Raw genomic sequence first — 24,931 nt, forward strand, 5'->3', positions numbered from 1 at the left:
GAATAAAGATGTGGGAAAGTAAATGTTGTTGAGCTGGGGCTGACCTTTTTCTGGCACATGTTGTCCTTTTTGAAATATGAAATTATAGACTATCTGAAATGAGCCGATCCAACCATGTAAACACAGTGATTTTCTGATACAGAAAAATACTAAGTGGACAATGTAAATCGATCTTTTAATAACAATATCCATCTGTTGAAAACACCAGTCTGCTTTGATATATTCTCATGTGGGAACATATATATTTTATAAGAAAATAAATCTATACTGCTGTTTTCGTGGTGATGGTTAGATAAGGGTTGTACAATCCCATCATCCCGTTCTCTGAGTGCTCTCTGTCCGTCCAACAGAGAACTACAAGTATCTCTGTAAGAAATAGTATTTGTGACTGAAGCAGCTCAAACACTCAAAAGGCTCTGCCTGAGAAGAACATTAGTTTGAAGCAAAAAAATAAAATACTCATCTTTTCCATCTTGATACCAGTTGTTAAAGTAATTTATAGTAAAGTGTATTTTGCTATTATTATTTTAAAAGCCATAAGCAGTTTTTCTTTTACCGTACCTTGGCATTTTGACACAAAATATCCTCTTGGATATTTACACAGGAAAAGATACTTTTCAAGCAATAAAACAAGCTTATATCGTGGGTTGCAACAGAATAAAACACAGTTCTGAAGAAATAATGGAGAAAGAATTGCATAGCAGATCAGAATATAACTAAACAGGAACTGATCCTTTTTGGTATGGTGCACTTTGATTCATGACTTTTCACATATGTACATGAAATAGTGAGTCCATTCATAGTTTCACCTGCCCACAGTAAAGATCAAGTTTGCTTCTGCACCACAATGCAGACGCCTCGTCCTCTCTGCTCTTCTCATAAAAGTCCATAGGAGTCTTTTTCAAAAAAAAAATTAAACTTTGTTTAAAAAGTGCCATTTTGCTACATTTATCAGCTGATCCATGGTCTGCTACTGAACAGTTAACACAAGCAAACGTGTTACACATCCCCCTGACGCCACACATTTTCCTGATTCTATGAGTTTTGGTCACATGGACAATCACACACACTCACTCACTCACAGCCACTTGTGCACACACACACACACACACACACACACACACACACACACACACACACACACACACACACACACACCACACACACACACACACACACACACACACACACACACACACACACACACACACACACACACACACACACACACACACACACACACACACACACACACAAACACAAACACAAATATGACGTTAAAGGAAAATAAAACGGAGAGTGGAAAAACAAAGTCGTGGCCGGTGAGTACACTTCCATTTGAGGAGTTCATCTGTTTTGCGATTAGACATTCCCGGCTGGTAAAGCTTTGAAAAAGAACAAGCACCATTAGGAAAAGGCCTCAAACGTCCTCAGCTGCAGAAAGTTCAGCAGTTTACTCTCCATTCTGTGCTCCCACAAAAAGCAACGGAGAAATACATCTACATTCAGACTGGCCTCAGGCTCGTGGTCGGGCAAAGTCACTGAAATGTTTCAGGCTTAACGGAGCCTCTTCCTCCGATTTCAAATCTGGGTCAGGCAAACAGAGCCTCTTTTTTCTTTAAATCATGGAGTCCAAGGACCTGTATCTCTTAACTCTCTATGAGGCCTTCTCTTTGTGTCCGTGGAAACAGCCGGGGCCTCACCGTCTCTGCTGGGTGTAAACGGGGTACGCTAGCGTCACATTCAGAGAGTCATTGTGCTGGACCAAAGACGTGTGCTGGTAGTGAAGTACGAGTTCTTTCAGTGAGCCGTAGAGGTTGTACGGCTCGGCGAAACCAAAACCTGAGGGGGTCTTGTTGATGACGCAGTGCTTCACCTCACCGTCCACACTGCAAAGAGAGGAAACACAGTCACACTCGGTTCTCTCTGCGGGGAACAGAAGCGCTCTTTCTGACCACTCGCTATTTAAAAACACGTCATCAAGTCTTAGAACAATAATAAGGTGCTCAGACCTACATTAAACAAATGTTATGTTGATTCTAGATGTTAGAAGATTGCTTTTAATGTAGGGGGGGATTCTTATTATGGAAAAATGTAGGCCAAAATGTATCTGATGCTAGTATGATGCTCCAGCAGTGTTTGCTGAACAAATCAAGTCAATATCTTCCCTTTTAGTGACAAAACAGACGATGGATATGGACCATACCCACTTGAATGTCCTACCTAAACACTGCTCGAGCATCGTATGAGCCTGGGATGAACATAGGAATATAATGTTGGGTATGCAGAGGGAGGAACCTGACTACAGTTTGTGAACTAGCAGCTGTATGGAACACAGATAGATACGTACACAACGCTGCAGGCGTAGCATCCTGCTTTGCTGCTGTCTCGAACCAGGAATGTTCCGTCCCTCTTGCCCTGGAGGAGCGCCTCGGCCTGCAGCCGGTTGATGTTGCCCAGTTTCCAGGACCGCTCGTCGTGATGAGGAAGGTCTTCATCATCGTCCACCATCGAATATTGACTGGAAAAACAAAACAAACGTACACAGGTGTAAGTTATGAGGGAACACATTTTTACAGTCAGTTCATTTGTCAAAAGTAAAACAGATACTCACTCTTCTGTGTTTTCGTTCTTGATTCCGAGCCACTCGTTGAGCTTCTTCTGTCTGACTCCCTTCTGGGTCAACCACCTGCAACAGAGCGAACATTAGAAACCAGGGCAGATCCAATTTGATTTTCCCCAGAGGGAAGTTTAACGTTCCCGGAGCAGCTGATCAGAGTACTCACATGAGGTACTGGTCTCTGGTCTTGCGGAGCTGGATGAGGTCGGGCTTGATGCTGTTCATTCTCTTGTCGATCTCTCTGTAGTCTGCAGCCTGTTTCTTCAGGTCCTCCTCCAGTCTCCGCTTGCTGTCTACGATCTCACTAATCCGGGACTTCAGCTTCTCGTAGTTGCCCATAATCCTAAAAAGCAATAATGACGTTTAATTTCAACACAATCCATCTTTTATTACGTGCTACAATCCCTTCTTGTCCGTGGCACAGAGTGATGTATTCTTACCTCTGGATCTCCTTTTCGTTGCCTTCTCTCCTGAATTTCTCAATATACTCCTTGCTGTAGCGCTCTTGTGTTTGGCATTGCTCCTCGAAGATCTTGATGGTTTCATTAAACGCCTCAATAGCTGTCCTTTTCATTTGGATTTCCTGGAGAAGAAGGCACAGGATTAGTGTATGTTGTGGAAATGTTGCAGTAAAGTTTAGGATGGTAGTCTGACTCTGGATTGCACTCACTTGTGATGTTCTGGTGTATTCTTCATACAGACGGTCGTACTCTTTGTTCTTCTCCTGGTACTGCTGGTGGTACTCGCAGAGCTTCCTCCCCACGGCCTCAATGTTGTCCTCTTTCACCACCTGATCCTAAGAACAGAGACAAGACAGTTCAATTGTTTGAATTCAAGCATTTGAAGTGCTGCCAGTTTCCACTCTCAGCTGCCGCCTTACCTGCTGGTGTTTGGAGATTGGATACAGAAGCTTGACGTCCAGTTTGGGGTTGTACTGAGCCAGCGACTCGTTGCGATAGTGGTTGATGAGCTCCACAACTGAGCTGAAGGTCAGAGGGTCCGAGAAGCCGTACTTCCCATCCCGGTGGAATATCTTAATGAGCTTGTTGTTTCCCCCTTTCCTGTAGATGAAAAAACGTGTTGAATGACCTCCAACAATAGAATAGAAGCTGGTAGATAAGAGGAAATGGTTTCAAACTCACCTCAGAGTCAGAGTGTAGTCTCCGTGCATCTTCGTAGAGGCGTCTCGCACCAGGAACGTACCGTCCGCCGTGTCCCTCAGCTTCTCGTTGACCTCCTCCCTTGAGATGTCTCCCCAGTACCATTCGGCGTCTTGCAGCGCCATGTTGTTGTTCATACCGTTGTTAGTCACAGCTGTGGGCTTGGGTGGTTTTGGAGGTAGAGCTGTGAGGAGAGAAAATAGAATAGATATTCATTTACTGAAACGTGATTGGAGCCTGCATTGGAGCACATTCACATGAAATGGGTCTCCGCTTGAATTCAATTATTGATTTTCTGTCAACTAGCAGCGGTGTTAATGGTGCTGTGGATCACGATTCAAAGCATTTGTTTGCCCTTCTTTAAAGCGTCAGAAACACAACTGGATACCAAATTTGAGACCCACTACATTCAATTCTGTCCAGCGTAAGGAGGATGCTGGGAACCACACACTAGCTCTGTGACCCGTTCACTCGTCTGTTTTCCCCATTGATTTAACAGGGATGAAAAAAAGCTGCCAGGGGAGAGGCGGTAACAGCGAGGCAGTGGGGGGGGGTCAGAGAATGATGAATGAGTCAGAGAGAATGAATTTCATTCAAGAAAAGGACATTTCTATAAATAGTCCCAGCTGCAAAAACAGCGTTTGGTATTAGCAAATAAATGATGCCTATCTGTTATACTGCTACACGGGTATATTTTCATTTAAAAATGAAACAGAAAATAATTAGGTTAAAATGCATTTTAAAGAATGTTGTCAATACTGAGCTGCCAATATATTCCCCTTCAAGGTTTAGTATCCGACAAATATCCAGCTTTAGTGTTAGACAACCACATTGTGTAAGTTATGTATCATAGTTCAGTATTTACAACCCAGAATTAAATATGATTTTCCCATTGCAGTTTAAGGCAGCACCAAGAGTCTAATTTGCATTGTATCTATGGTGATTTTCTCGTGACGTGATGGAACATTTAACCACTGCTGTGGACCCTAAAAAAAGTACATGTTCAACCTGCGGTTGCTGCTCACAAGCTAATAGTTCCACAGTGAGGTTAGCTGTAGCAGAGCTAAGGTAGAGAGCTATTTTTAACCCACAATCTGCACTGCCTTTGTTCACTCCCTCTGCATCACAGCCTCTCTACAGCGACCCTCAGGACTCGCTCTGGGGAACACATGCACTGTGCACTGGCTACAGTTGTGACATGGCAGAAAAAGCCAAGCTTAACAATCTGTGCAAAATGCAGCCTACCAACTCAACCACAGCTCAAGGTTTCCGCTGCGCTTCTCAGAACATTTGCCTTTGAATCCACATTTCCTCTCCAGATTACTAGAAAATAATCTTGGTCTTAAACCCATTTGTGGACAAACCAGTCTTACCCGTAGCTTACATTAGATCCACACATTTCTACAGATAGACAGCTTGCATATCGCATTGACTGCAAAAACAGAGGCAAATAAGACTGTTTGACATCACAATCTCAACATCCAGTTAAAAAACCGTTTAGAGCAGCCTGCTCAGTAACGTGTTACATCACTTACCACAGCCAATCACATCCAGGGGGTCTGTCACCAACCACTCCTGCATCTTTCATTTCCGGAGAGTGATGAGGTCATTCTGAAAGCCTTTATACTCCCTGCTTTAATTCTTAACAACACTGCAACTAAATGGAAAGAAATGCATTGTTCGCTCTGCAGCGTCCAGCTTTACGTCCTAGTATGCATCCGTTTGAAAAAGCAGTTGTGCAGCATCTCTTCTCTGGCAGAAAGAAAAGGACCTGCAGCCTGTTTCCATGCTGCTCCTCTGTGCCTCTCTCCCTCTCTGTGAGCTGCTCTCTCTCCTGCAGGCTGCTCGGCCCCTCCCCTCTGCGTGAGTCGTGCGGAGCTTTAGTCCGACCCACTGCTGGCACTCAGACAAAGCCAGCTCTGCTGCAGCAGCACGTACGCAGCTAAATTATAATGCCTGGCCCGGTCAGCGGCACCCAGAGCTCCAAAATACGCCTGTAATCCCACAGCGTGACACTCAGCATGACAGAGATAACTCCACTGATTTCCTAAGTGAAATTAAAATAGGCCCAGTTCTTGGTAAGGTACAAGGATTCAAGAGGAATGCAGTCCTGCCAGGTTCAACTGAGGAACCGTTGTTAGGACTCTTCATGAATAACTTAAGAAGTAGCTAAACTGAGCACAATAACTAGATACAAGTGGATTTGAAAACATGTTTTAATGCCAGAGACTGTGACCTAAATGCCTCTTTCTTTAAGAAGTGCAAGGAAAATCAAGGAAAATATTCTGTAGGGTTTGAAATAGTTATTTGACTGAACATAAACATTCCCTATTGTGGCAACACATACATTTTTGATAATGGTTGAATATTTAACATTGTCACTGAATTCAGCAACTTCCCTCAGAGAGAACTTAGAGATTTGTTTGCAGTTTGTGAGAATAGCTACAAACTGTAAAGCACCAGCAGCTGCCAAAGGCAAAACTGCTCTCTGACAACTATGACTGGAGGCTAAATAATACAAAAGATATTATTCTTGTTCTTTTCTTTTCTTCAGCTATAGTATTTGTTTCTTAATCTTCCGGGCCCTTTTCATTATAGCCTGAAGGCAGAAGTATTGAAACACACCACTCTACTCTTGTATGACAATGACAAAAGGTTCACATACAAAGACACAGAACATCAGACTTACGTTGCGAGTTGTGCATATTTTGTTGAATCATCAATCTCTTCTTTACGACTTCGCTGTTATTCCCAAAAGGTAAATTACATCCAACAGAGTGACTTTCAAGTCCTCCAGCAAAGCTCCATTTCATAGTTTAGGTTACTTAAAAAAAATTCTTTAAGAAAAGGTCACAGCTTTATGTGCTTCTTAATGAAATCCGGGTAATCCGCTCTCCGTGAGGCAGGTGCAACACGCGACTGTCTAACTGACTGACTGAGTTCCTGCTGCGAGAGTAAGGTACAGGTCTGACTCTCTCTCTCTCTCTCTCTCTCTCTCTCTCTCTCTCTCTCTCTCTCTGTGGGCTGTGCGAGGCCTGCTCGCTCTGAGGCAGATAGTTAATGATTAGGGGTAGCTGGTGTCAGAGCAGCCACTCTGCCAGCTGCGTGTGTGTGCGTGTCTCTCTGGTCACTCCCTCGCTCTCTCTCCCTCTGTTTGTAAAGGAGGAGGCAGGGGGAGTTCAGTCTTATGATTAACTTGCAAAGTTTCAAATATTTGCTGAGCTGGGCACTTTGAGGCAGGGAGGACATGTGGAGATCCAGGCGGACGGAGGGAGAAAGGGCGAGGAGGTGAGAGAGGGAGAGAAAGAGAGAGAGAGAGAGAGAGAGAGAGAGAGAGAGAGAGAGAGAGAGAGATAGAGAGAGAGAGAGAGAGAGAGAGAGAGAGAGAGAGAGAGAGATAGAGAGAGAGAGAGAGGCCCTAGGACCTGGAGGCAGCCCTCGGTTAACAAGAAGTGCTCTGTGGAGCAGGCCCACTTTCCAGCCAACCAAATCTAAGTGGGCCTTTTGTCGCTTACTTAAAATAGGCACGCAGTAACTGGGAGGAGGCACGCACACACACGCAGACACACACGCAGACACACACACACGCAGACACACACGCAGACACACACACACGCAGACACACACACACTTTTAGGATCCCATAGTGTAATATAAACAAATTAACACATGTGCACTGCGGTCTGTAAGGCGTCCTGGTTTGGACGTTTATCCTGGAGATTCACATTATGTCATTTAGAAATAAAATTCCAGCCTGTCAAAATGTGTCCTATTTCTGTAAGCACTCACTGGTCGTCATGACAATACAGTTAAGCAACACATTAGCAATTCCAGAAGTAGACAAAATGGCTGACACACACACACACACACACACACACACACACACAACACACACACCACACACACACACACACAACACACACCACACCACACACACACACACACACACACACACACACACACACACACACACACACACCCACACACACACACACACACACACACACACACACACACCACACACCACACACACAACCACACACCACACACACACACACACACACACACACACACCCACAGATCACTACTCAACACACTCCTCTGTTCTTATGAGTATACACTGCATTGTTTACATTTTCTGCTGATGTTTTGTGTTTTGTATCTTGAAAGGCGACCCTGAGAGCCTAGAAAGGCGCCTATATAAATAAAATGCATTATTATCAGTATTATAATTACTAAAGCAAATGTACTAATTTAATTTCCATCAATGTCTTCATCAAAAAACGATGTCATAATACTTTACCACCTAAAATTATGACAGGTTTATAGGGTTGGGCAACCAGAGTACTGGATCATTGGCAAGTAGATTATTCCAGTTTGGCACACCTGAACTTTGTCCTGTTTTAATATGTGTGTGTGTGTGTGTGTGTGTGTGTGTGTGTGTGTGTGTGTGTGTGTGTGTGTGTGTGTGTGTGTGTGTTTACAAGAACAAACAAAAAGTGTTTTAGGGTTTGAGTCCTGCCCGCCTGCCCGCCTGCCCGCCTGCCCGCCCGCCCGCCCTTCAATCCATCCATCTCAGTGCCAAATGCTCCCGCAGGTGCAAATTACTGACAGCTGAGAGTGGCCCATGCACAGGAACATTATAAATAGACCTAACAGGTAATAAAATGTTTAAACAGCCACAGCCAGTCCTGGGCCTCCGGACCAGCAACGATGGTGCTTTTAACTAGCACTGTAAAAACATAACTGTGCCACGCAGAGCACTTCACTCACACACACCCAGGCCAGCTTCATCTGTGCAGACCACCACTGCACCAGCCATGAAAAATGACTCTGTGCAGCTCTGTGTTTGACATATTACAAAATAACATCACCCCGGGAAAAAAAAGAATCTCCCCTGTGAAGAACACCAGAACAAGATTTCATCAGTTTACACACGTCCTGGGCCATGTGTTCAATATCAACCAAACATTCATCACACAAAGAATACAGAAACCAAAATCAACACTAGCAGGACATGTTGTACTCTGTATTAGACAACTTCCCATGGAATCATTGTACCATGTCATGAACTTTCAGAACCGACCGCAAGGTTTATATCTGACACGATCATTTGCAAGCACAAGGAACCTTTGTTTGCAGCTAAAGCTTTAGAACCAGTGTAGACCTTATTCAAACAGTTCAACAATGTTGCAACAATGATCATCAGGGAATGTGTTTCAGTTAAAACACGATAAAGTAGTTAACTTGCCCTACAATGTCAGTATTTTACCTCCAGTGTACCCCCCCTGGGCCTCAACACTCTTTCTTTAAGCTATTAATAGATCAGGTCTGAGGGTGTTCAGTGTATGTTCTGCAGCTCTAGTCCCTGCAGAATATACAAATCGAACAGCAGCAGTGCAATGCTAAACAGTCTTGCATTTCTTTTTTAGATATATCAATATTATTCTAGCAGGAACAAAAAAAAAAGCAACAGCATTTGAAACGTTGTGCATGACGGTGGTAACTACCTGGAGCCGCCTGACTTTCACTCAATTCACTGGTCACCAGAACCTCAATGATCTTGATGTGGGCCTCCAAGCTGGGTTCACAACTGCAGAGGGTGTAAAAACAAAAAAGGCAAGTTAGATAAAGTTTCACAGCCCAGGTGACTCTCTGCTGCTCTGATTACTCTGTGTTTCAATCGGATGGCAATTCAGGCTTAGCTACTTTAATTGCGCAGCACAGCTGGTAAGTAGAAAAGCTCCAACCTATATCTGTGCGCAGCTAAACCCATGAGTGCCTAACAGACTGTTGCTGACAGTGTGTTGATGTGTGAGTGTCTGGAAGTGTGCGTGTTTCAGAGTGTGTGTGTCTCAGTGTTGCATGACTGAGCCTGCACACTTGTCTGTCGCTGCCTGAGTGTCTGTCTCTGCCCCCATCCGGCTGACACCCACCTGGTGGTCTGCTGTCTGAAGAGCACAGGGCTGAAGATCTCGCCCAGGGCTCTGGCACTGAGCAGGTTCTTGGACCCGTTTTGGCACACTCTGGAGAAATGCCTGAGCAGACAGTGGAAGGTTAGCCAGTACTGGGGAGGCAGGGTCGAGGCGCTGGCGATGCGACGTAGCAGCTGAGCACATTCCTCAGGATTCACCACCTCTGTAGAAACAGATGAGGATGGCCGAGAGGTCAGTTAGACAGATGTGAAAAAGACAGTTCCTGCCTGAGTCGAAGTGGAGCGTAAAGTGAGAGGTGTTTCTTTAAACAATGAAGCGGTGGAAAAAGCGTGTCATGTGCAGTTAGGTTATGAAACCACAGTGAGATTGTGGTTGACAATGAGCGTAAGGTACACTGGCAGGTGATTGGCTGCTGACAGATGCAAGAGATAAACGCTCAGGCTTGTTTTAGTTCCTATTAACCTCAGATATCCTGTTTCTGGCCATGTGACAGAACGAGAATGCAGCGCTACAGAACAGTGTGTGCTGTGAGAAGTGTGTCTGCTCTTGCAACAAAGAAAGACAAACGGAAACTAATTTATGGAGAAAGTTACAAAATACACTTGTAATGCACTAATTACTGTGAAGGGAAAAAAGCACATTTGGTTAGAAAATGAAAGTCTAAAGGGTACTGACAATGCTTTGTGGTTTTGTTTTCAAAGAACTGAATGTTCAGCAGGGTAGAGTGCATTCATGTCATCAGTGTTTCTGTTTTTCTGTGCAGAATATAAATGATAATTGCATTTGTGCGGGGGTCCTCTGCTCTCACCTTTGGCAGTGAGGACCATCTGAGCGTATATTGCAGTGGGGATGATGGGCTGGGGGAGGTCCTGCAGGTACCTGCGCAGACCGTCACACAGGATGGGAAGCTCCACCTGATCCAGGTCTGCTGAGGGGGGGGTCTGCAGCACAAAACAACACACGTTTAAAAACTAGAAACTCTTTGTGCAAAGTGAAATACGTCATTACTGGCGTTTGGGCAAACCGCAAACGAAATGATTCATACGTAGATGTAACCATGGATGCATGAAAACCAAAGTACTTTCTGTGTCACCTCACACTGTTATCTCTGTTCGTCATCAACACTTGCACCTGTGAGACATTTCTTCTTCCTCATTCAACTATTGGAAAACTACTGACTTAAGGCTGATACAAAAAAAAAGCTGCTTACCACATTCAAAATACGGTTTGACTTCAAGTCCACCACCAGCAGTAAATGTTCGATATAAAGTGGGGTTATCCACACCTGCAGATAATCACAGAAACAAAACTCATTACATTTATAAAATGAGAAAACTATCTGGTCATAAATGCACATTCAGATGTGGTTAACAAAGACAGGCAGAGGTAAAAGGGACATTTAAAGTACTGTTTCCGTGGTGAAGCTTACCTTTGTTCTCAATAGTTTCGATGAGTCTGGCCATCATGGGTGGACTCGTCTCTGGGAGAGAAAACTGCTCCGTCAAGTCCAGCAGGCAGAGACCTGGAGGAGGGAACAACACATTGTCAAAAAAGGTGCTTTTTTTGTAAAAAGAAGCAGAAAGTGCTTTCTACTATTAGTTTTAATTGTGTCAATGCTGTCTTGTGTCACATGTTCTGATTAGGGATGGGAATTTGAAAGCCAATGTATATTCGAATATTCGACCCCCCAATAAACGGTTAACCGGTTAACCGAAATGTACATATCCTATAAAAAAAAAATGGGGTCAAAAAAAAATGTCTAACATTTTTTTTCGAAACAATTTTTTTCAATAACTTTTGGAAATAAATAAATACATGTTCAAATAAGTATAGAAACCATGTCGAATTTGTCAAATGTATTGAACTGGTGATCACAGTTTGACAGCTATAGGCCTACAGCTTTCATGTGCGGAGGCGATTCACAATCAGGCCAGCTGTCGAAGACCCTCTCAGCTGGAACGGAGGTTGCGGGTATAGCAAGGTATATTATATATATAAGTTTAATTTGGCATAGTGTGCACTCTACACCGCACTCACTAACCTGGTCGAAATATTTCCACACATTACTCCTTTTTGACGCCATGTCTGTTGTGTAGGACTCTTCTTTAGAGTGTAAATAATTACCGGACTATGACTGGTCAAATATGTTGAATACCGGCAAAACTAAATCTCTCCTGTCAAAATGTCTATGTACTTTGCCGCCACACACGGTTGCCAAGTAGTGCTTATTGTTGTTTAGGCTGGCCACTCATGTGTCGCGAGTGTTGACAGGGGGCGGGGGAGCACGCTCATGAACTGTTAGCGCCGGAACCTCGCAACGGCTGCGGAGCGCATTTGCGCCGCATTTGGGCATAAGATGAGGTTTGAGTCTGCGTGATTTGCGTGTAGGCAGGGACAGCAGGCATATCATTAGCTAGAACTACCTAGATCTGATGGACCGGACGCGAGAGAGAGAGAGATCAGCACCTGCAGCTCTGCCCGCTGTGAGGGACCGGTGAGCGGAGCAAAACACACCTTTAGACGTCACCTAACACATTTAGCTATGGCACTGTCGTATACATTGAATTGTTCAATTTGATAATATGTAATCAACTTCCCAAAAAAAGAAAAAGAAAAAATTAATATAAATATTCATAACTCATATTCGAATACCTGAATAATTTCGAATAATCGAATATTCGATTAATCGTTCACATCCCTAGTTCTGATACATTATGAATTTGTTAACCATGTGTGCCAATTGTCAATGGGTGGGAAGCTGGCCCTGTGAAACCTTTAATGTTTTTTCTTGATAAATTACTTAAAATAAATGATCACCTTTTATAAAATACAGAATAACTGCCAAATATTTTTCTGTCGATAAGCTGGTTACACTACAAGAGTGTATGACATTTAAAATACATTTTAAATCATGTGGCTTACGGATGACTTTTAGCATCTCAAGCTAAATGAAATCAAGGTCAGAGGAAATACTGTTTCGGATATTAAGCCTAAGATCTTTTACTTACACATGCAAAATATCTTGCAAACCATGAAAGAACAGAAGTGCTTTCACATTAAATGTGGCTAGGGCTGCAAGTCATGTGAGCCAGCCAAGGCTGATTAGGTGTATGAATTAAAAACTACTCAGAACTTCAAAGAGGAAGCAGGTACGAGACCAAAGGACAGCCTTCAAAAGTAGAAGGTGAGTATTTACAACAGCCCGATTCAACAGGAGGTGCTGAGCACTGAAGTTAGGGTTTGCTGGACCAAGAAGCAAATACCCTGTGATATGAGGTAAGCCAGGCCCGAGATTTTTTTTTATATTTCCTTTAGAACTTTGTACCCAGGTGTGGACATGAAAGGCTGAAGGGGTTGGCAGGGATTTTATTTGGATTTGCAAAGGCGTATTTTGAAAGGGTATTTCTCTGAAAGGCTCAACTGTTCAACACTGAGTCTGCAGATTCAAAATGTTCAGAAACTATGAATGGATCCCTTTATAGTAACCATATTTTTCTTCCTTTCTACCTTAAAAAATATTAAAATGTTTGAATCCACTGGTCCCATTGATGCAGGCATGCTAGTCATTACAGAGGAACTACCCTCCTCCACCACAGAGTGTTCAATCAAGCCAATAATGAACCACTTCATCCAATTCCACATCCTCTTTGGCCAGCGCAGCTCACAGGCTGGCATGTTGCGTGTGAAGAAACTGGATTACTGAAGTCCTTGCTAACCACATAACACACAAAACTCCATGTAGGACAACTGGTCATCTGGAAGACATTATTGGAACTGCAGAGCGGGAGGGGTTTTTCTCAGAAGCAGTGAACTCCGAGATGGAACGCCAGAGTTTCCCTAAATAGAGAACGAGACACGCAGCCCTGCCATCGCACACCTTGGAAGTGTAACCTTTCTCTCAGACAAGATATCTAACACGGCTGCCATTCTACAGCCAATGTTTTTTCTGAGAACATTGATTCATAGGCTGAAGTTATATTTAAACTTCTAACCCACCCACATATCCAATGTTTTATCAAAGAAAATTGCCCAAAGCCACATCCTAAGGCTAGTTTTATTAAAAAAGGTAAGATTTCTGACATAAGAGGTTTTAAGCATGGCATTTTGTGAATACTTAAGACTTTTCAACACATGTTTTAGGATTAAATAGCCACATATTGAACAATAGGTTAAATAAATCTTCCTTGCATGTTTCAAGTAGCTCTTAGTAACTCTTTAACGGGAACACCTGTCAAAAGAGATCCAGAAGTATTTTTGGTTTATTTATTTATTTACTCACAATCTGTAATCTGTGGATGGCCTATGACTGACACGGGGTGACCTGGAGATAGAGTTGCTTCTTGGTACTGTCAATGATTTGATTTCAGTTTCAGCACCGATGGAGTTGTATCAAGTAGCAGACAAGATATGGCAGAAATGTTTCGAGCTATCGGTGATGACTTCTGAGATGGCTTGGCATGAGATCAAGCGCGCAACATGCAGATACTCGCCAGAGCCAATGGGAACATGTTCAAATATACACACAAATCATTTAGAAACAGTTTTTGAGTTACTTTACTCAATGATAATAATTTTTGAAGTATATAGATAGCAGAATGTATCACATCTCTTTAACTTTTTACAGAGTGCATGAGTTGGATGTATTTTATGCAAGTACTTAAGGGTAGCTGAAATTCTGCATTAGCAGCTAAATTATAATACCTGACTGTATAATCAATGCCACAAACACACTAAATATCTGTGTATTACTGCAGTGCTACTACAGTAATAGCACAATGTTACTGTTGTCCTGCTCTATTTAGAACAGCAGAGGGTCTACACACTGCATGAGACACTGTTCTCATTTTCAATGGTTCTTTTTTTTGTTGGGAAGGAGAATATGGAGATAGGGGCCCCTTGGACGTGTCTGTACAAGCCTGCATGTTTAGCAGAGCTTCGCATGATATCCCAGAAGGCCTCAGCAAGTCAGTCAGTGAACCACAGGTTGAGGAAGTCAATGCAGCTGCCACTAGTGCTGCTGTGGTGTTGGGGGGGGGGGGGCAATATCCCAGCCTGAAACGGTATGTCTGAACCGAACAAACTGCAGACTGTGGGCAGGACAGGCGTGTGGCACCACCGACAAACTAAAGATAGCACACACTTTGGATACATTTAGAGGGTCTACTCGAGTAACCAGCATTTTCAAGTTATACGTTTCATCTTGTCTGAAAAAGGTCTAACCGGGGCTAGGCAGTAAAAAAAGCAATAACCAAGGGACACATGGCTGCACATTATTGAGCAATAGTGCATTATATTACAAAACATGTCACATATTTTTCCTGTAAAAGTCGGTTGTACAGTAATTAATAAGAGAGGGTGCAGACCTTCAACAACTTAGAAAACACATGAGATTTAACATGAACAAATATGAAGTGAAGCTCTAACATGCTTTAACATGCATGTTCTAGAAGTCAATGAATGATACAAGCTTTGAGCTGAAGGAAGTCAAAAGAAAGCAGGCAATGTCTCCTCCTGCAGGAAGGAAGCTGCAGTGCAGAGGCTGAGCAACAGCCAATGAGGAGCCTGTTGCTACAGCCTGACAATTAACCCTATAGAGGAAGGACCATCAATGAGTCACAACACCTACACAAATAACCACAGATTCCTGGTGTGCAATCAACTGTGAATCAGTATTTTAAAAGCCCACTTTCCAACACCTTTAATAGGCAATTACTACCTGAAGAGTACATATGTAATGCCTTAAATAAATATATTCAGAATGCAGACAGTAATGTTTTCCTAGCTGTTCCCACAATGCAGATTGGTTTTCAGGTATTTCTTTTACATTAAAGTTGCAGTCAAACACATAAGCATCGAATAATATTCATTTTTGGTTTATTGTTTTTATTATATAAGATAAACAACTCTGGTTGTCCATTTTTCATCACATCAAATGTCATTATATTATGATATATATATTCTCTAATGCCATGACTGGAGACTTAGATTTACTACATTTAAAAAATGGTCAAACTTTAAGTGAAAGTAATCTGTGAAGGTGTTCATCTGCGATTGTTTTTAAAAGATGTTCAGGTGTGAGTTATGCACTGATCCAATGTCATTTTATTTCTTGTTTTGAAAAGAAAACTATGTGAATATTTTAAAGAGTCAAAGCCAAATGTTGGTGATGAATTGATATATATTTATTCGTTTCTATACAATAGCTTATATATAGAAAACATGAATTATGTTGCTCTGTTCCAATCTTAATTAAATTCAGTTTTTCAATTATGAATCATTTTCGACAGTAATCAGTGCAGAGCCTGGTTTAAGTTGTAAGGACGTTTCAGCTTCATTGACCAGTGTTTGTCAGAAAAATAATAAAGAGTTATCAAATGTAAAACCTGACAATACCCTGATAAAGTGATTGTACTTCTTGCACTACGTTTGACATGTTTAACAGTGTAACTTCTAATCTGTAAACTACAGAAACCTTACCAAAGCTGGTTAAAATAACTGATGCCATCTACCTTGTTCAAAGCATTACACAACGCCTACTCCACAGCACAAAGCTCACTCAGTATTCAGCTCCACTAGCTCGTCCACCTCGTCTCCCTCTCTGTCAAATACAGGACATATTTGAAATACCTTTTCTGGTCCCCTTGACGTTGTGCCTCTACCTAATCTCACCTCTTGTCTTATCCACTTCTTCATCAGCCTGTCTCTCTCTCTCTCTCTCTTTCTTAATCCTGCTAGCAGACATGCTAGTAAGAAGATTTGCCAATTCAGACTTCAGTCTCTGCACACAATCTCACTGGATTCATACACTTGTTCAGTTTGGAGAGATAATAACAGTGTTACTTGTATTGAGCCCTGGAGTTAGATTACTCATCTTTCACATAAATAAATAGAAACTCATTTTCTAAAAATGTGTATATAATTATAGCATCTGAGGATGTGTCACCATTTTTTTCTCTCACAATTTTAGTCAGGATAACCTCACTGGGCGGCAGTGGCTCGGTCTGTAGGGACTTGGTCTTGGAACCGAAGGGTACCCGGCAGCCTCTCTGCTCTGCCACCTCTCCTATCTGCATGTGGTTGTGTGTGTGTGCATGTATATCCTCTGTGTGTGTGCATGTATATCCTCTGTGTGTGTGCATGTATATCCTCTGTGTGTGTGCATGTATATCCTCCCCTGTGTGTGTAATGTGTGTAAAGACAACAAAGTGGGGAAAGACATTTCCCTGTAAGAGATGAATAAAGTATTAGGGCTGTGCATCTTCACTGGTCTCACGATTCGATTCGATTACGATTATCCTGTCAACGATTCGATTCAATTCGATATCACGATGCATCACGATTCATACCAATGCGTTGCATCCTCAATTTTCTATATTACTGCACATGGCTTATTTTTCATCAATGCATACATGCAGTAAATACATATGAACTCTCTTTTTATTATTTAGAAAGTGCTTCAGAAATCATTAACATAAATGTCTTGACATTAATTTATAAACCAAAATAAATTAATTGTATAGGTCTAGCCTCCCTGTATCTGTGTGTGAAGTTGTTCCATCCTCAAAAACAAAAAACTAATACTTCTGCAGTCTAGCTGCAGCTTCTAGCAACGGTCTTCTGTTAAAAAAAGGACACTGAATGTCCTGAATGTGGCATCACACACAGGACTTGAGTCTGAACACAGCAGACAACAGGAGTATTTACAATAGCATATACAAACAAAAATACTGCATGTGGGTGCACACTTACATTCTCTGTCTTACTGTTACATAAATCCCATGAATGTATGAGATTAAGTTAGCTTCATTATATCTCAATCAGTGATTAAGTGAATAATAAAGTTTCTATCGGGTCACTATCAGCCTGTCACTCATTATTTTCAGGGAGGGGCGGGGTTTGGAGGAACGGAGAGGAGACGGTGATCGCGGAAGCTTTTTTCCTCCTGCCTTCACAAACTTTACACACGTATATATCGTCTGAAAATTGCTAGAGGACATTCATACTCTGCAATCCAAGACTTAACTAAATCCACCAAAAACCTGACATGATTGTAACGCGATTATTTTTGAAAAACATAAATCCTTGTGTCTCTGAGCCGCAGCGACACGGAGTGATTCAGAGCGGGTCCTTCTGCTGTTGGTTCTGGACTGGTGTTCTTGTGTTGGTGGATAAAGCAGACTGCTCCGTGTTTGGTGTTGCTGTGCCACTGTCCCGCTGTCACGTCTGTTCCCTGATCTCTGCGTCACCGACCGATTTGATATTAAAGTGACAGAAAAAAAAACGTTATAGCAAAGCCGCGGCCGGAAAATCAGGAAGCAACGTTACTACGCTATAATCGGTTATCTTCCGTCACTGCATCGATACCGAATCGTCCACGTCCGCATCGCAATGCATCGTAGAAACGATTATTTTCAACACCCCTATAAAGTATATCTTCTTCTTCTTCTGTTACATACTCAAATTAGCCGAGCATTGGTCAGTTGCTTTTTTTTTGGGTTTTAATGTGGTCTAAATCTAATTGTTGACATGCTAACTATGTTTTTTAGACTTTCAGATAGAGAACAATCGATTAGTGAAGCAACAGGGAAATCATATTTATAACAAAGGAGTGTGTGGAAGATCACTGTATTTATTGTTTTGTTTATTATTACCATAGCACATATAAGGTTAATCAAGGAATGTCACTGCTATTGGTATACTACTCAATATTCGTATATTATTTTCTTGTGAAATCCCTTCTTGTGATTATATAGTTGTCATATTGTTATTTTGGACATTTTGATTGGCATTTTTGCTATTGTCTTGGCAATAAATGTATATCGAAACAAATAATGAGTTGCAGCCCTAGTTACAGGCACTAACAGCATTTCAGTTGTGTAAATCCCAACATCTTTTTCATATTTTTTAGCTTTTGTCCAATTTTCAGGGGGCGGTGGATTAGTTACTACCGCTTTTGTCCTTTGCCAGGAATATCACAAGCTAATAATTACAACTAAAAGAGTCAAATGAAACTAAAATATTAAAATTAGCCTCGGGACAGCAGCATGTACAACGACAGTGTAAAACAGCAATCGCTGGGGTCCTATTCAGTGTGCAGACCATTTATTGTCCGGTTGCATTGTGCACCAAGTTACTGCAATCAGCACTTAGCACAATACTGATTCATCACAAAGCTACAAATCAGTCTACCATGCAGTCTGTGCGCAGCCCTCCACCAAAGAAGCGCCAACACATTCCTGGCTCCAGCTGCCTTTAGGCCCACAGAGGAACATCGGAGCAAATGAAACTTCTGTGCTGCTGTCACACACTGATGGATTATCTGATATGTGATTGTACTTCCTAGAAGAAAAAAAGTGAACTGCATACCAATGTGAATCCAAAGGTAGGTTGCAACATGCCCAATTAAGAAAAAAAGGGAGAAGGGAATTCTTAGAATAGAAGAACATACTATTCAATACAACACTTGTTCGGCCAAGTACAAGAGGCCCAGAGGCATCATGTCAATCTCCAGCTTTTCTAAGAACTCTCCCTGCTAACGTCTCCTTTGTATGGACTGCTCTCTTCCTTCCTCAACCTAAATGTTCCATACGTCTATGGCACAAATATATGATGATTTAATCCACTTTTTTTTCCTTTACTCGTAATGAAAAAGGCAGTTTATTTACAAAGAATAATCGGCTTTTGCAACATACTAAAGTCATATTCACCAGAGAGGTTTAAAATGTTTGAGTGAAATTGAATTGTTAGTAGTGTAATGTACTGTTACATGATAAGCCTCAGACAAAAAGGTGAGGATGAAGCTTGATGGCATCAAATCATTCCTTAAACAAGACTGAGCATGTAAGGTTGAACCATGTGAGAGCACGTAGAAATAACAACCACTTATTCACACCTTTATCTCCAACATTTCGAAGAATGTGCTCTCAGACTGGCTGCTCAACAGTTTTGCACGCAAACGTTTTGTTTAACCATGTAGTGCCATCATCAACTTGACTTTCAAAATTGAGAAAGGTCTGACTTTATAGCTTTGAATTTCTGCCCGTTGATTTGATCAAACTTGTTTTGAAACAGTTGAACTTTTAGGAAAAACTCCGCCTTTTTCAAATCAGTTCTATGTTTCTGTATACATCGAATAGGAAAATGAGTCTACTTGAGGTCTGGGTTTCAATCTCCGAGTTCCTTTTTCTTGGCGGGCCTTAACACATATATATTCTCTCAACTGAGAGGCCCAGAGAGGGAGCAACACTTTAATGTTTCAAAAAAAAAAAAAAGGCTGAGAGCTGGAATTAGGCGGAATAGTTTCCCAGCCCGGTCCTCTTCTCTCTCTCCCTCACCCTCTCCACATCTGCTGCACTCATGTAAACCCCTGTGGCTCGGAGAGGAGAGGCCCTTCCATTCTCCACCTCTTTCCCCCCTTCCAGAGCTGACTGTAGGAACTATCAAAACATTAAAAAAAAAAAGGGAGAAGGGGGAGGCGGAAGGAAAAAGAAAAAGCTAAGAAGTAGGCGGAAGGGAGTGAGATCCCTTGGTGGTGGGTAATAAATCACAAACACTCTGGGAGCAACAAGACCCAGCCTCCTCGCAGAGCGCCTCTTCAAAGCCCCCTTGAGCACGCAGAGCCCGAGTCCCACCCACCGCCCCGCCCCCCTGCTCCCTAACGCCTGCATCGACCCCTTTGCCTATCCCACAGCCCCGTTCCAGCCCTGATCCTTTTGCACACCATCCCTCACACGGACCCTTTAGCAAGCACAGGGGCTCTCTCTCTCCCTTACCCACAACCTAGGGGCCCCTTCTCTCCCCCCCCCCCGCTCCCTGTGTCTCCCACAGCTCAGGACACAGAGACTTTTCTTCTCCCGGTGCTACATTCACACTCGCTCCAGGCTCAGCGCTGCCACTCAACCACAACACAGCCATTTAACACATGCCCCCTTCATACGGCTCCTCGCTCAGCCTGCACACCACAGCAAAGAATGTCACAATCGCACCACAAAGCGCAGAAACTGGAAACCTGGCAGATACAGCTGCTCTTTAGGTGAGCAAGCCGCAGCGTCTTTAAAAAGATGCACATTTTTTTAATTGCAGCTCATAGTTGTGGCATGAGCAGTAACGCTGATTCAGATTTCAAAAAGGGTAATTTTATATGCAAATATCTTTAAACGCACGGAACTTGAACGCAACGTGCTAAATACAGCTTACTTTACATCTCTTGCCAAAAAGAAGAAACTACAGTACAGCAATAATTGGTGCTTCTATATGCCACGTAAAACCCTTAGCAAGTTATCTTGCATTAAGGAAGTGTATTAGACTTATTTGCCCTCTCACACCAAGTGAAATAATTGTCATTCATACCTTTGTGTCTGCTTAACTCTGCGCACTGCTTTCTGCACGTCAGGAATGTACGAAAAACAGCTTTAAATGAAGTTGTTTATTGTAAAATTCTTGTAAATAGTTTTGTGAAAATGAGGCAGAGTGGGTTTACGAGTAGTTTAGTTTTAGAGCTAAAGTCCTGTATTTCTATGTTCTTGCTAAGTAAATCATAACACAACCCTGAAAAATGTTGATGATCAGTTAACAAACTAAAACAAAGTAAACAAGACAACTTTGAAGATCTAGGAAAGCCTTTTATTCAGCCTTGATGAAGCTAGCCAAACTGTTTCCACAGGCTTTCAGAGCAATTTGTCCTAATGACCGGTATATAGTGATCTTATCGTCGTTCTCTACACCGATAAGGGAAATATAGATGGTGCTTTTGGAGAAACGTAGATGATACCAGCTGGTAACATATGGCTGATATGCTCTGGTGTTCTATAGCCTGGATCAATGCCAATGTTGTCCCCTGGGACTGAGCGTGGTTCACATCCAGTGCAGCTGTACAGCTCTGGGCAGAGCCACTTGTTGTCAAAGACAGCAACTGTTCTGCTAGTTCATCATGTTTCTCACACTTTGTTAACCCAAATCCGGTTATGTGTGTTGTTTCTGTTTTCAATCAACAAAATATGAGTTGGGGGTCAGTTGATGACATGGTGCCAGATGGGCTTCACTGTTATCTTGTGACCAAATGTTCATGTCACAGAGAAACAAAACTAAAGCGCTTTAGCTGAGCGAGAAATACACAAACTGAAAACATGCAAGAAAATGTATGTAAATGTATGAGTTTAGATGAGGGTTTACACCAAATTGCAAACATGGCAATATGGAGCTCACACCCAAGGCAAGCGAACAATGAAAACTTGTTTTAGATTACAGCAGTTGAGTAGACTGATTATTGCCACAAAACATGAACTCCTGAATGTCTACCACTGTTGTAGTAGCACAGTAAATCAAAAACTTCAAAGTAGTCAGTGGAGGGTTTGGAAAGGTGAAAAATGTTGGAAAAAAAGACACTGAAAGGGGCCTGAATTATTGTCTACTTAGCATTTTTTATTGTTTGAAGAAGTAGAAAGTAGGGCTTTAAGACTAAACCCCATATTGACCAATGATAGCTGATGTAATATCAACTGAAACAAAAAAATCATGAATCTGCAACAATCTTGATAATCTAATTATCTCAATATTTCAAGTGAAAGACCAAACAATTAATCCAGTAAAGAATTGTGTGGTAAAAAATCAGTAATGAAAAAAATGTGGGTTGCAGCTCTATGTGGAAAAGTGCTGTGCTGTTAAACTCACCTTGCTCTGAGTCGCAGTCCCCCCCCACCCTGAAGACGCCTGGAGCTTCAGGTAGGGGTCTGAGGGGCCGTGGCTTGGGGGTGGGAGGAGAGATCCACTTCTTTCCGATGAACTCGACATATGTCCCAGGGAAGTCCCCCTTTTCCTGAGTGGTTTCATTGAAGCCTGGCAGCCAGCCAATCTCATCTGGCCTCTGTTCCAGTCCATCAGTGTACCCAAGGGCCACCAGGGCTCCTTTGCTTACCAACAGGATGTCCCCCACATGCAGACTGATGTCCTCCTCCCTCTCCTTCTTGTAGTCATAAAGCGCTCTGTACTGATATCCTTCAGCACTCATATTGATCTCTTTGTGTCAAGAAGTGCTTTCGAAGATTCAACCAGAAATGTTACTTTTCAGGTTTCTCCAAGTATGTGTTCAGTCCAGGTACACATTTGCTTGTACAAATAGTTGTATGAGTATACATTTACCAATACCAAGAAAACGTTGGTTGTTCTTGGGAGACAACACTATCTAGCTTGTCTTCATTCTTTCAAAGTTCCTGTCTCTTCTGAATGATTTGCAGCTCTCTTGGAGTGGCACCTCACAGTATGTACCCATCAGTACATGGCCTGCAGCTGCAATCCTCAGAATACTATCCAGATCTGTAAAGTGAGAGTGGAGACCACTTGTAACACATTGCATACGACAATTATAGTATGTAATGCTCAGATGTCATCTAAAATGTACTTAATGAGATATAACACATTTAACTGAGTTCTGCAGGAAAGTTATTGAGGATTGTATTGTGGTGGTAGGAATACTTATAAGAGTACTATAATACTTTATAGTTGGCCAAACCTACATTTTAAGCATACACAACACTTTTAAGAATTGTAGTATTTTACCAGGCTAATATTTTAGCACATACTTAAAATATATTATTACTTTATACTACCTTTGCAACTATACTTTGACACATGGTAAGTTGGTGGCAGATCATACTTGCTTTGAAGAAAAAGGGCAATATTTTTTGATGAAGTGAACCATTAAGCCACCTTTGTTTAATCATGTAGTAATATTGTTTATGATTTAATGGTGTATGGTCCCATTGCACTACTAATGTTCATCTGAGAACACAATGACTATCCGACAGTACATTATTTGCTGATGCAGACACAAATAGTGATTAGCTTTTTTCTTTACATGCTGCATTTAACAGTTTCTGGCTTGATGTGTTTAACACACATTATCTGTGCTGTTCAGCCAACATTTGACTGCTAATGTTAGCATGATCCGTGACAGCTTACATTCTCAACGCTGCAATTGTTATATAACTAGCAGAGGTGGGAGAAGTACTCAGATATTTTACTTGTGTAAAAGTAGAAATACCAAAGTGTAGGAATACTCTGTTACAAGTAAAAGTCCTGCATTCAAAATGTTGCTCAAGTAAATGGATTAAGGTATTGGAATCTATATACTTAATGTACCAAAAGTAAAAGTACTCATTATGCAGATTGGCCCATTTCAGAATAATATGTATTATATGTTTTTATTATTGTTATCAAAGCTGGTAAAGGTGCAGCTAGTTTTAATGACTTTGTATACTGCAGGATAGCTTGTGAATTTACTCCAGGTGTAACTAAAGTCTGATTTAAGTGTTGATTATATTTCACATTATTTATCAAAAAGTAGTGGAGCACAATACACTTTTACCTCTGAGTTGTAGTGGGGTATAACTACAAAGTAGCAACACATTTAAATAATCAAGTAAAGTACAAGTCTTTCAAAAATGTACTTGAGTAAATGTATTTAGTTACATTACACCACTGATAATTACTACATAGTAACATCTCTTGTATGGTCAAAAAGCTGCCAGCAAACTTGTGGATTTTGAAAACACAGGGCTGCAAGATATACTAGCAACTTGTGTTTTAAAAGAGTCAAACAGTAACGTTGCAGAAAAAAATGTCGAGAGAGCAGGATGATTAACTGTGAGCTAAGTTAGCTAACATGCTAACGTCAGCTTGTTAACACGATCGGCCAGCGTTCATTCTGGAAGATAAGAGTTTGCTATAAGGTGCCATTGTGAGTTACATGTTATTAACATATGCATGACACCGACAGTAAAGTAGGAATTGCATTAGATTAATAATAATGTAACAACATTACAATATTGGAAAAAGCTTTTTCAAGTTAACGCAGAGCTAAAAAAGTAACCTAAGTTTGACCAAACTGGATTAAGGTAAATATACTGATATAACAACTAGCACTTCTTCTTAAAACAACTAGTTCGCCAATTGCTGTCAAGTGATCGAGCTTGTCATGAGTAACTACATACCGAGTCTGCATGGATCCACATCCAACGATCCTCTTCCACTTCGGTAAACTTAGCAGTTTATACGGGATATACTACGAAAGAACGCAACCCTAAACAGATCCTTTATCAGGACGGTTTAAAACATAGAACTTCCACTCGCGTTTAAATCCGGTTTAACAGGCAGAACAAACTGTTACAACCCACAGCTTGTCGACATAACGGCACGTCTCTCCCGTCCTGGACAAAATG

The 24,931-nt window shown here is 41.8% G+C and overlaps 1 protein-coding gene across 4 annotated transcripts; it reads right to left on the bottom strand.

The window, feature by feature from the left end:
- Positions 1-1,216: 1,216 nt before the first annotated feature.
- Positions 1,217-24,931, bottom strand: pik3r1 (phosphoinositide-3-kinase, regulatory subunit 1 (alpha)). Of its 4 annotated transcripts, XM_034123168.1 has the most exons (15): positions 24,704-24,931; positions 22,386-23,027; positions 11,146-11,238; positions 10,928-11,001; positions 10,525-10,657; positions 9,717-9,918; positions 9,291-9,373; positions 3,763-3,964; positions 3,501-3,681; positions 3,291-3,416; positions 3,061-3,203; positions 2,787-2,963; positions 2,615-2,689; positions 2,351-2,521; positions 1,217-1,889 (listed from the first exon to the last, which is right to left on the bottom strand). In XM_034123168.1, exons 2-15 carry the CDS (start codon positions 22,720-22,722, stop codon positions 1,700-1,702), a joined length of 2,187 nt encoding a protein of 728 aa, XP_033979059.1. In that variant the 5' UTR covers positions 22,723-23,027; positions 24,704-24,931; the 3' UTR covers positions 1,217-1,699. The 4 variants fall into 4 exon arrangements, with proteins under 4 accessions (XP_033979059.1, XP_033979056.1, XP_033979057.1 ...); XM_034123165.1 differs by lacking the exons at positions 11,146-11,238; positions 22,386-23,027; positions 24,704-24,931 and having other exon boundaries at positions 10,927-11,001; XM_034123166.1 differs by lacking the exons at positions 9,291-9,373; positions 9,717-9,918; positions 10,525-10,657; ... (2 more) ...; positions 22,386-23,027; positions 24,704-24,931 and adding an exon at positions 6,470-6,749 and having other exon boundaries at positions 1,700-1,889.

This window comes from Trematomus bernacchii, unplaced genomic scaffold (assembly GCF_902827165.1).
Source record: "Trematomus bernacchii unplaced genomic scaffold, fTreBer1.1, whole genome shotgun sequence".
NCBI classification, from domain to species: domain Eukaryota; kingdom Metazoa; phylum Chordata; class Actinopteri; order Perciformes; family Nototheniidae; genus Trematomus; species Trematomus bernacchii.